This window comes from Pelophylax lessonae, assembly GCF_965119305.1.
Source record: "Pelophylax lessonae genome assembly, chromosome: 7".
Lineage (NCBI taxonomy): Eukaryota > Metazoa > Chordata > Amphibia > Anura > Ranidae > Pelophylax > Pelophylax lessonae.
The window spans coordinates 283,518,820-283,531,810 of record NC_138774.1 but is presented as its reverse complement, the minus strand read 5'-3'; the positions used below and the strand labels follow the sequence as shown (position 1 = coordinate 283,531,810).

The window sequence follows — 12,991 nt, the reverse complement described above, 5'->3', positions numbered from 1 at the left end:
GCGTCAATTTTGCAAAAATAATATTTTTCACATTTTTTTTTTATATGAAACTCCCCCCAAAAAATGTAAAAATCTAAAATTTTTTAACATTTTCGGCCAATTTGTTTTATGCTACATATGTTTGGTTAAAAAAAAAAAAAAAAAAAAAAAAAAAAAAAAAATCGCAAAAAGCGCATAAGTTATCGCGTTTACTAACAAAGGGAAAGATTTTTGTCATTTTTGTTGTTTTTTTTTTAAACGAGTAATGGCGGCGATCTGCGATTTTTTTTTTTTTTGCGGGACTGCGACATTGCGGCGGATAGATCGGACCCTTGACTGACATTTTTGACACTTTTGGGGGTACCAGTGACATTACTGCAGTAACCAGTGCTATACATATGCACTGTTACTGTAAAAATGACACTGGCAGTGAAGGAGTTACTTTATTGGAGAGGGAGGGGTTAAGTGTGTCCCTAGGGGCGTGTTTCTACGGTCCTACATAGTAGAACCATCTGATCTCCATTCTTACACAGGGGAGAATGACAGGCGGCTTTGTTTGCATTAGCCGCCTGCCTTTCTTCCGGTGTAACGGAACTCTGTACTCTGTACATAACGCACTCCTAAACCCTGCACTCTGTACATAATGCACTCCTAAACCCTGCACTCTGTACATAATGCACTCCTGCACTCTGTACATAACGCACTCCTAAACCCTGCACTCTGTACATAATGCACTCCTAAACCCTGCACTCTGTACATAATGCACTCCTGCACTCTGTACATAACGCACTCCTAAACCCTGCACTCTGTACATAATGCACTCCTAAACCCTGCACTCTGTACATAATGCACTCCTGCACTCTGTACATAACGCACTCCTAAACCCTGCACTCTGTACATAACGCACTCCTAAACCCTGCACTCTGTACATAATGCACTCCTAAACCCTGCACTCTGTACATAATGCACTCCTAAACCCTGCACTCTGTACATAACGCACTCCTAAACCCTGCACTCTGTACATAATGCACTCCTGCACTCTGTACATAACGCACTCCTAAACCCTGCACTCTGTACATAATGCACTCCTGAACCCTGCACTCTGTACATAATGCACTCCTGAACCCTGCACTCTGTATGTACCGCACCCCAGATCCAACTGGCCCTTTGAGGGCAATCTTACTGCTTATGTGGCCCTTTGAGCAGATTGAGTTTGACACCCCTGGCTTATGGGAATATTAACATGGATTGTGGATATATAAGAATAAATAAAGAAATAATGTATGTGGTGTACTCAGAAAATTTGATATAATGTATAACCAATAAAAGGTCCTTGATACTGAAGCATAATGCGTTCTTCAAGGCAGCTCTCTGGAAGAGTGATGGCCATAGGAAGGCCCATACTGTATCTCCCATAGACTGTGTGCATTAAAAAAACACCAGACACGTTTGTGTATAGTCCAAAAATTAGGTATAATGTTTAATGGAAGCCAATGCATTAGGGTCTTGTGAAGGAAGACCCCTTTGAGGTTTGAAATGCGTTGGATTTATTTAACATTAAACCCAAAAAAATCACATATTTTGACTATAGATATACTTGTCTGGTCTTTTCCTCACCACACACCAGTCTAGGTAAGATAGATATCAGCCTTCCTATGGCGGCTCTGCCTAGAAGACCACAAAACGTGTTGGATTTATTGAACATTACTCCCCTTTTTATGTACATTCTAGACAGACATTTCACAATGTTTGATTAATAAGAGATGTGGGGCATCGGATATTTGTGTATAGTCCAAAAATTAAATTGGTCTAAGGTTCAATTAAAGCCAATGCATTAGGAACTCGGGAAGGAAGACTTCGTTGAGGCCCAAAATATGTTGGCTTTAATGAACATTGCAGCCAATAAAATGTAATATTAGGACTATACACATACTTGTCTGGTCTTTTCCTTACCACCCTCCAGTAAAGGTAAGATATCAGCCTTCCTATGGTGCCACTCTTCGAAGCTCTGCCTAGAAGCCCACAAAACGTGTTGGATTTATTGAACATTACTCCCTTTAGATGTACATTCTAAACTGACATTTCATCATGTATGATTACTAAGAGGTGTGGGATGCTAGACTACTTTTTAAAATAGCTTTTCCAGTACAGATTGGGTACTGAAGCATATGCATTCTTCAAGGCAGCTCTCCAAAGAGTGATGGCCATAGGAAGGCCCATGATGTGTTGGATTTGTTGAACGTTACTCCCCTTTTGATGTGCATTCTAGACAGACATTTCACAATGTTTGATTAATAAGAGATGTGGGGCATCGGACATTTGTGTATAGTCCAAAAATGAAATTGGTCTAAGGTTCAATTAAAGCCAATGCATTAGGAACTCGGTTACGAAGACTTCTTTGAGCCCCAAAATACGTTGGCTTTATTGAACATTACACCCAATAAAATGTAATATTAGGACTATACACATACTTGTCTGGTCTTTTCCCTACCACCCTCCAGTCTAGGAGAGATATCGGCTTTCCTATGGTGTCACTCTTCAAATAACTGCCTAGAAGCCCCCAAAACATGTTGGGTGAATTGAACGTTACTCCTAATGTAAATTCTAGACTGACACTTCATAATGTATGATTAATAAGAGGTGTGAGGCATTTCACTACTTTCTCTGGTAAGGGCTGGAGCCCTGAATACAGAAGCATATGTGTTCTTTAAGGCAGCTCTCCAAAGAGTAAAGCCTCGTACACATGCAACGATTGTTGGCCGTGAATTTTCGGCCAACGTCCGATCGGCCGATTGTCGACTTGTTAGTATGATGCTTCCGACAACCGACTGCGACTTTTCGGCCAAACAAAATCTGGTGTGCATGCTATAAAATTTTTGTTGGCCGTCAACAGAACGGCCGATTTTCCGCCAGTCAGTACAGATTTCGGCAGACAAAAATCTGATGAGCAAGACTGGGCATGCTCAGAGAAGAAAAACACACGAAAAGTAAACCAGAACATGACATCACTTCTGAAGTAGATTTTTGTTGGCTGATAAAATTCGTTGTGCAGTCTAGGCACATTCCAACCAACACAACAACACTGGACAAAAGACGGCCGATCGGTCGGCCAACAATCGTTGCGTGTGTACGAGGCTTAAATGGCCATAGGAAGGCCCATATCTCACATAGACTGGTGTGATGAGCAAAGCACAGTTTGTGTATAGTCAAAAAATTAAATAAGTGTAATGTTCCATTAAAGCCAATGTGTTAGAGCAGGGGTCTCCAAACTTTCCAATCAATGGGCCAGTTGACTGTCCTTTAGGCCTTAGTGGGGACAGACTGTGACCATTGGGAGTAGAAAACGCCCCAGTGTCAGTGGGCTTAAACTATTCCCTATCATTGGTATAAGTGGGAGGAATAGTGTCCCATCATTGGTGTTAGTGGGAGGAATAGTGCCCCATCATTGGTTTCAGTGGGAGGAATAGTGCCCTATCATTGGTGTCAGTGGGAGGAATAGTGCCCCATCATTGGTGTCTGTGGATGGAATAGTGCCCCATCATTGGTGTCTGTGGAAGGAATAGTGCCCCATCATTGGTGTCAGTGGGAGGAATAGTGTCCCATCATTGGTATAAGTGGGAGGAATAGTGTCCCATCATTGGTGTCTGTGGAAGGAATAGTGCCCCATCATTGGCATCAGTGGGAGGAATAGTGCCCCATCATTGGTGTTAGTGGGAGGAATAGTGCCCCATCATTGGTGTTAGTGGGAGGAATAGTGCCCCATCATTGGTGTCAGTGGGAGGAATAGTGTCCTATAATTGGTGTCAGTGGAGGAATAGTGCCCCATCATTGGTGTCTGTGGAAGGAATAGTGCCCCATCATTGGTATCAGTGGGAGGAATAGTGCCCCATCATTGGTATCAGTGGGAGGAATAGTGCCCCATCATTGGTGTCAGTGGGAGGAATAGTGCCCCATTATTGGTATCAGTGGGAGGAATAGTGTCCCATCATTGGTATCAGTGGGAGGAATAGTGCCCTTTCATTGGTGTCAGTGGGAGGAATAGTGTCCCATCATTGGTATTAGTGGGAGGAATAGTGCCCCATCAGTTCTATCAGTGGGAGGAATAGTGCCCCATCATTGGTATCAGTGGGAGGAATAGTGCCCCATCATTGGTATCAGTGGGAGAAATAGTGCCCCTATCATTGGTGTCAGTGGGAGGAATAGTGTCCCATCATTGGTATTAGTGGGAGGAATAGTGCCCCATCATTGGTGTCAGTGGGAGGAATAGTGCCCCATCATTGGTGTCAGTGGGGGGGAATAGTGTCCCATCATTGGTGTCAGTGGGGGGGAATTGTGCCCCATCATTGGTGTCAGTGGGAGGAATAGTGCCCCATTTTTGATGCCAGTAATAGGATGAGTGCCCCATCATTTATGTCTATAGGAAGACTACTGCCCCATCATTGGTATCAGTAGGGGGATGGTGCCCCATCATTTGTCTATGGGAGGAATGGTTCTGCATTAGTAGTGTCAGTGGGGGAAAATGTACCCCATCAATTTTATCAGTGGGAAGATTAGTGCCATATGGTTGGTGTCAGTGGAAGGAATTGTGCCCTTGGATAAAGGCAAGCAAGTGGCCACATCTGGCTCACAGGCCACAGTTTGGAGACCACTGCAATGAAGACTCATGAGGGAAGACCTTTCTGAGCCCTGAAACATTGGATTTATTAAACATTACACCCAAGAAAATCTAGTATTTGGACTATACACATTTGTCTGGTCTTTTCCTCCTTGCACACCAGTCTAAGTGAGATGTCCGGCTTCCTATGGCGTCCCTTTTCAAAGAGCTGCCTAAAAGCCCCCAAAACATGTTGGGACATATTGAACATTACTCCCAATTGAAGTCAATTATAGACTGACATTAAATGTTGTATGTGTCAGGCTAGAAGCAGATAGCAGGACACAGTTCAGACGTGCTGATATGCAAGAGTTCAATAAACCAGAGCACATACCATGAGCAGATCTGAGCAGAGCAGGTCAGCTGGAACTTGTAGTTCACCGCTGCAGATGTAGCAGGAGGTTGGCTAGTACTTGTGGTTCACCGCTGCAGATGTAGCAGGAGGTTGGCTAGTACCTTGTGGTTCACCGCTGCAGGAGGTTGGCTGGTACTTGTGGTTCACCGCTGCAGATGTAACAGGAGGTTGGCTAGTACTTGTGGTTCACCGCTGCAGATGTAGCAGGAGGTTCAGGGCAGCCAAGTAGTAATTCTGAGTCTGGCACTGTAGTAGAATCGGGCAAAGCGTAGTCTAGACAAGCTGGGTCATACACAGGTAGATCAGAGTCCAAACAGTACAGAATCAGAAGTGAGCAAAGCAGGGTCAAAACCAGCCGGGTCATACACGTTATAACTATAGCAGATATTAGCTGGGTCCAGCAGGAGCACACAAGGTAACAATGCAATCACCAGCACTGTGCTGATACAGGTGATTTAAAGGTGAGCTGGCCAATCACTGTCGATTCCCAGGCAAAGGCTGTGTCAGGTGGGGTTCGCTGGGTCTTAACCACTTAAGCCCCGGAAGATTTTACCCCCTTCCTGACCAGGGCCTATTTTGCAATTCGCGACTGCCTGACTTTAACGGACAATTGCGCGGTCGTGCGACGCTGTACCTAAACGAATTTGACGTCCTTTTTTTCCCACAAACAGAGCTTTCTTTTGGTGGTATTTGATCACCTGTGCGATTTTTTGCTCATGCGCTATAAACAAAAAAAGAGCGACAATTTTGAAAAAATAACAATATTTTTCACATTTTTTTTATATGAAATTCCCCCCAACCCCAAAAAAATGTAAAAATCTAAATTTTTTAACACTTTTGGCCAATTTGTTTTTTGCTACATATGTTTGGTAAAAAAAAAATCGCAATAAGCGTATTTTGATTGGTTTGCGCAGAAGTAATTGCGTTTACTAACTACGGGAAAGATTTTTGTCATTTTTGTTGTTTTTTTTTTTAACGAGTGATGGCGGCAATCTGCGATTTGTTTTTTTTTTTGCGGGACTGCGACATTGCGGCGGACAGATCGGACCCTTGACTGACATTTTTGACACTTTTGGGGGTACCAGTGACATTACTACAGTAATCAGGGCTATACATATGCACGGTTACTGTAAAAATGACACTGGCAGGGAAGGGGTTAACTCTATTGGTGATGCAGGGGTTAAGTGTGTCCCTAGGGGCGTGCTTCTTACTGTAAAGGGGTGTGGCTAGTGATGTAACCACTGAGACATATGATCCTACATAGCAGGATCGTATGATCTCTGTAGTTAGATCAGGGAGAATGACAGGCGGCTTTGTTTACATCAGCCGCCTGCCTTTCTCCCTCTCCACGGGGACATTGCGAGTGACCGACGGACATCTGGTCCGCCGGTCACACGCGCAGACTTGTTGGGGAACGAGCGGGGGCGGGAGCGCGCCTCCGGCGGCGCGCGCTCGCCCCCCTAGAGGCTCTCAGGCTAGCGACGTAGTCCTACGTCACTTTGCCTGTACGGGGCTGACCGCCGCAGTAAATAGTCGTGCGGCAGTCGGCAAGTGGTTAAGGCAGCTCTTCAAAGAGTGATGGCTGCATGAAGGCCCATACCTCACGTAGACTGCTGTGTGGTGAGGAAAGCACAGTTTGTGTATAGTTCAAAAATTAAAGCTGAATTAAAGGAAAGAAAAAGTGAAGGCACAATCTGAGTTAAGTACAAAGCGGTGCATGACATCTCCTGGACTCCTCTCTATTATTTATATCTGACAGTTTTCTTGCACTTCGGGAAGCTGGGAGCTTTAACAGTAGAGTGGCTGCAACTGCTATGCCTGCTCCTCCCCTCCTCCTGCCCAATCACAGAAGCTTTTGTAATACGTGAACAAAGGCTTCTGTGAATGGGCAGCAGAGGGGAAGGGTGGGCATAGCTGCTCCGTGTGCTCCTCCTCTCAGATCCCAGAGTGTCTCTTGGGCAGTGCAATAAACCTGTCAAATGTAAATTGGGGTCCTTTCACACGATGCGCTGTCCGACGAGGTCTGTTCTCTGCTCAGAGGGGGATTGATCCGCCGATCCCCGCTAAGCAGGCCGATGACAGCTCCGCTCAGCGTGCGGAGACGGAGCTGTCAGATCCTGGCTGTCCTCTATGGGGGAATCAGATGAGAACGGACCGCCTGTCCGTTCTCATCCGATCCCATCCGATCCTCTGGACGGATGGAAAATAGGGTTTCCATCCCTCCGGATTTCACGTATAGGATCGGAAGCAGATAGCAGTGGGTGTCAGTGGAGACATCCGCTGCCCCATAGGGATGCATGGAGCATCCAATCAGGTCTGCTTGAAAAACTGACAGGCGGATCAGATCGTTCGTGTGAAAGGACCCTAACAGTGATAAGTCCAGGAGATATCATGCACTTAGTTGAACTGGATGGACTATTGTCTTTATTCAACCTTACCTGCTATGACACCAGTTGGACTTAACTCATAGTGTACCTTCACTTTTTACAAAGTGGCTGAATTCCTGGAAATAAGCTTTTAATAGATATAATGTTCAATTAAAGCCAATGCATTAGGGCAGGGGTGGGGAACCTACGGTTGAGGGGCCGTATGCGGCCCCCGAAGTCATCTGGTCCGGCCCCCCCATGCAGCTGAGTCTGTGTCTCTCAGGTGATCTGTTAGAATGGAGCCGATGCTTCCTGTATAATTCCTGCTCCGTTATGACAGTCTGAGTGAGTCACAGGCGGAGTGATATCAAATGCACTCCGCCTGTGAACAATACAGGAAACATCACCTTTTCCTCCAGCGTGGCGCTGCTACACTTCTCCTAGCCAGTATTTCCCGCCAGCAGCACACACAGCAGTACCAGCCAGAACCAGCAGTACCAGCCAGAGCCAGCAGTACTCACAGCAGTACCAGCAGTACACACAGCAGTACCAGCCAGAACCAGCAGTACCCACAGCAGAACCAGCAGTACTAGCCAGAGCCAGCAGTACCAGCCAGAGTCAGCAGTACCTACAACAGTACCAGCCAGCAGTACCTACAGCACAGTACCAGCCAGCAGTACCCACAGCAATACCAGCCAGCAGTACATGCCATCAGTACCAGCCTGAGCCAGCAGTACCCACAGCAGTAGCAGCCAGCAGAACCTACAGCACAGTGCCAGCCTGAGCCAGCAGTACCCACAGCAGTACCAGCCAGCTGTACCCACCAGCAGTACCAGCCAGCTATACCCACCAGCAGTTCTTTTCAAAACTTACCACCACAAAAAAGTCAACTGCGCTCCAGACTGACCGACGCAAACCTGGAAAACCTGTTGCGAGTAGCAACATCATCAATACCAGCTAACATCACACACCTCACCAAATAGAAGCAGTTGCAGCTATCACATTAGGGGTGAGTTAATTAAATGTTTGACCAAATATAACAGGCTGTGATCATTTTGTACGGCCCCCGAATGGTTTTATAAATACCCAAATGGCCCTTGGCAAAAAAAAGGCTCCCCGCCCCTGCATTAGGGAGTCGTTAAGGAAGACCTCTTAGAGCCCGAAAATGTGTTGGATTTATTGAACATTACACCCAATACAATCAAAAACCAGCCTAACTTAAGATATGAGCCTTACCTCTTCAACGAGCTGCCTAGAAGTACGCACATGCACACCATATCATAATGTATGACAAATATAAGACCTAATTCCTATATATTATCATATTGGCAATCTAACAACATCTCTTTGAATATTACATCCTATTTCCCTCTAGGTCACTGATGCAGCGCAGTGGGACAGCTTCACCAGATCTTCGGAAAAGGAGAGCTCATCGTTGTGACTTCGAAGGGTGCAATAAAGTATATACTAAGAGTTCTCATTTAAAGGCCCACCGGAGGATACACACAGGTATCTTATTTCACAATGCTAAAGGAGGTATAATAGTGCATATTAGATTGACCAGTGACAGTATGTTACAGGGGTTGCTCTGGATGTCTAGTGCTACCTGTAGTTATCAGGCATGGTTGGCATCGGGTAAGGATTGCAAAGCGTCCTGTTTTCATGCAAGGTTATATCCCCACCTGTCCCCTACCTGGTAGGAGACAGAAATGATGAGGTTGGCCTCTTGTATCTCCAGCCCAGGCCCCACTGAACAGAACAGATGGTGCCAAGGGACAGAAGGAACACGGGTGTCGGCAGGTGTTGATAGCAGAACTTGCAGCAGATTAGGCAGACTCAAAAGGTCAGGCAGGTCATCAAGTCAGGAGCAGAGACGATACAGGATAGACCAGCCAAGGTTAAAGGAGTTCTGCGCAGGAATCTCAAGTTCTGGATGCGTGGCTTGTCGGAGCTCACTCCAGGCTTAAAGCAGGAACGCACTGCGACAACTGGAGTGGATATAAGGAACAGCCAGAGCAGGCGCTCAGGGATAACGTGGAAGAAACCCGGGGGTGGCAGTGTAGCCAGAAAAGCAACCAGGGTCAGCAACAAGCAGGCAACGAGGTACAGAAACATCAGGCAGGGACCAGATCAAGAGCGAGCCAAGGTCAGGAAATAACGAGCCGAAGCATAAGCAGGATTCAAGGTCAGGTCAATAACAAGCCAGGTCAGCAATGGATATAATACAGAATACAAGCAGGACATACAGGAATAGCTGAATACCAGCCTGCCGAGGATGGCAGTTTAGCCAGAAAAGCAACCAGGGTCAGCAACAAGCAGGACAGAAACATCAGGCAGGGACCAGATCAAGAGTGAGCCAAGGTCAGGAACTAATGAGCCGAAGCATAAGCAGGATTCAAGGTCAGGTCAATAATAAGCCAGGTCAGCAATGGATATAATACAGAATACAAGCAGGACATACAGAAATAGCTGAATACCAGCCTGCACTGAGCATGGATCTGAGCATCCTTTAAACCCTTTCTGTTGACCGCCTCCTGGGTCTCTAAGGGTTCTCAAAGCCGGGAGGCGGGCATACGGGTCATGTTACTGCTGTGATTGGCTGTCACATGATCGGAAAGGTTCCGATCACTAGTATGCATGGGGAGCTTTCTAGTACCCCCCGGCTACCGTGCTGGAAAGCGCTCTCAGCATTGTAAGTGGTTTACACATGGCCGCATATATGCGGCCGCTCGGCTTAAAGGCTCACTCATACAGAGGCTGCATATATGTGTGCAGTTGATGTGAAGGGGTTAAATAGGCCGTCTTGCTCCAATGGAAACTGTAGATGTGCTCCCGTGTGTGCGCATTCCATGAGTAATACCATGTGCATGCACATGTCTGTGCTCCCGAAGTATCATAGCGGTTTCCTGACACCACCTGTCGATCTTGAGGAGATAAACTGTATGTAGAAGTGTTTTGGAAGCATATAATATAGTGCACTGTGCCCCAGATACTAAAAAGTCCTCGTTTTTCCTGGTGGTGACAGCAGTGGACCATGTTTGTGTGTTGCAATGGCCACTTGTAATGTCCATCAGAAGTCCACCTGACAGGGTGACAACACAGGTGCAAAGTTGGGAGACAGGAACAGAGCGTTGTCACCCCATATCAAGAAGTGCCTGAACAAGGACCTTCACTGTAGTATAATCATGTAAGATGCAGATTTAAAATATTATTCTATTAAAGCCCAACTATAGGAAATCTGAAAATTCCTCCTTGCAGTGGGGCTGTGCAATACATGGGCTAATAGCTCATTTACTTCTAAGGTAGAATAAAAGCATTTTACTTGCCTTTTCCTTCTGCTCCCCCATGCTCAAGTGGTAGGCTGTCCCATCAAATTTAGTTCCTGACGTCATCAAGATGTCTTGATGACATCCAGACCTTAGATTGGTGGAACCCAGGGAAGCAGATGCTGCAGAGACCCATCAAGCAGCATGGAGGTATTGGATAATCTGGTAAGAAAAAAATATTTTCTATGCCCCCTAGACCTTAAAATACCTTGTGGTATGGGTGCAGCCTCTCTGCAAGGAGGAATTTTTGAGTTTCTTGGAGTTGGGCTTTAAGACTTATATAGGTTTTGATGATTGGGTTTACATATGTGATGTAAATGTAATGACCAATATTTGTCTAGTGTTTTTGTTGATGTAAAAAAATTCCTGGATCCAAAAATAATGCACCAAAACCATTGTTCTGGAAAGGAACACTCCAAGAGGAATGGGTTCTTATGGGATTGGGTTGCAATATCTACAGTACTACAATGAGGGATCCAAAGTAATTTTTTATATTTTATTGCCCATTTAGGGTACAGTAATGGGGTCTCCTTAAAGCCCACCTGGTCACTTAGTTATACTTGCCTTTATAGCTCTCCCCTGCTGTTCCTTTGCTTATATACCATGCAAAATACTCAGTGTCGGCTGGGAGCTTACAGAGGCATGATGCCACCCCTTCCATTATGTGACTGTTCATTGAGAGGAGATCACCTGCTGCTCCATACCTGGAAGCACATGGTATTTTGTGAAAGTAGGAGCAGCAGCGGATCACTGTATGGGTGACTATATCTGGGTCAGAGAATGGGCTTTAAAGAGAAACTGTCACTTTGCCCTAAATGGAAAAGCCATGGGGTCTATTTAATGCTGGAAAAAGGTCCAGCATCAGGACATTTAATGATCCTTCTTTCTTGTTGCAGGGGAAAAACCCTATAAATGCACATGGGAAGGCTGCACATGGAAATTCGCCAGATCCGACGAGCTCACCCGCCATTTCCGGAAACACACTGGTATCAAGCCCTTTATGTGCTCGGACTGTGACCGAACATTCTCCCGTTCAGATCACCTGGCACTGCACCGCAGAAGGCACATCATGATGTGACAAAGTTTCCCAGACGCGTGGCAACATGGACGTATTGCAGGAGACTTTTCACTTGATTCATTTTATTTGACTGACGGATGTGATACCTTCTCACTTTATTATCCTTTCACCATTTGTCCAGTATCATTTTTTTCATCCCGTTATCTCTCGTTTTGTGTTTCCAGCACCTCCCTGGTTTTTTGTGTTGTTTTCAAATAATTTTATTCTGCTATATTTATCTTGGACTGCTAAGAAGCAATCGAAAGCCATCAAAGCAAATTATAATAGATCTCCTTGCTCAAACATGAAATCTAAACCCAAGAAGCTCAAAAATGTAATATATTGCAGCTTACCAATTCTTAGATGTGGTGGCTACATTATTTTTTTTTTTCAAGCTAAGGACATTTTCAGCAACTAAAGAAATATCTGTTGATCATGCCAGAAATGCAGTGTTCTTGTCACTTTCTGTGAGCAGAACTGAAAGCACAAACACATCCTCCTTCTAAACCAGCCATTTTCAGCCAGAATTCCACTGAACCCTTGGCTTCCTTCATGGGTTGCTAGAGGTTCCCTAAAACTGTGGCTAATTGACCTCCCTTTTGACGGTGCTTATATAGTTCTGGGGCCACCACCAGTTGGCAAAGCCAGCAGCAGGACACCAATTATGTCTTTAGATATCTGTAAGGGGGGCCTTCTGAACACCACTGTAAGAGTTAGTTCTCTCTACTGAGATGAGCCCCATCATTGGTATTAGTTGGAGGAATAGTGCCCCCATCATTGGTATCAGTGGGAGGAATAGTGCCCCATCATTGGTATCAGTGGGAGGAATAGAGCCCCATCATTGGTTTCAGTGGGAGGAATAGTGCCCCATCATTGGTATCAGTGGGAGGAATAGTGCCCCGTCATTGGTATCAGTGGAAGGAATAGTTCTCCATCATTGGTGTCAATGGGAGGAATAGTGCCCCATCATTGGTGTCAGTGGGAGGAATAGTGCCCCGTCATTGGTGTCAATGGGAGGAATAGTGCCCCATCATTGGTATCAGTGGGAGGAATAGTGCTCCATCATTGGTGTCAATGGGAGGAATAGTGCCCCATCATTGGTATCAGTGGGAGGAATAGTGCTCCATCATTGGTGTCAATGGGAGGAATAGTGCCCCATCATTGGTATCAGTGGGAGGAATAGTGCTCCATCATTGGTGTCAATGGGAGGAATAGTGCCCCATCATTGGTATCAGTGGGAGGAATAGTGCCCCA

The 12,991-nt window shown here is 45.6% G+C and overlaps 1 protein-coding gene across 3 annotated transcripts in view; it reads left to right on the top strand.

Moving 5' to 3' along the window:
* The window catches only part of LOC309559687 (Krueppel-like factor 8), an 89,659-nt gene extending 77,672 nt beyond the window's left edge, over positions 1 to 11,987 (top strand). For all 3 annotated transcript variants that reach the window (XM_082263092.1, XM_082263091.1, XM_082263090.1), the window contains exons 5-6: positions 8,730 to 8,863; positions 11,577 to 11,987. In XM_082263092.1, the coding sequence (XP_082119218.1) occupies positions 8,730 to 8,863; positions 11,577 to 11,758 (316 nt within the window). In that variant the 3' untranslated portion in view covers positions 11,759 to 11,987. The remainder of the gene's footprint in view (positions 1 to 8,729; positions 8,864 to 11,576) is intronic.
* Positions 11,988 to 12,991: the final 1,004 nt, after the last annotated feature.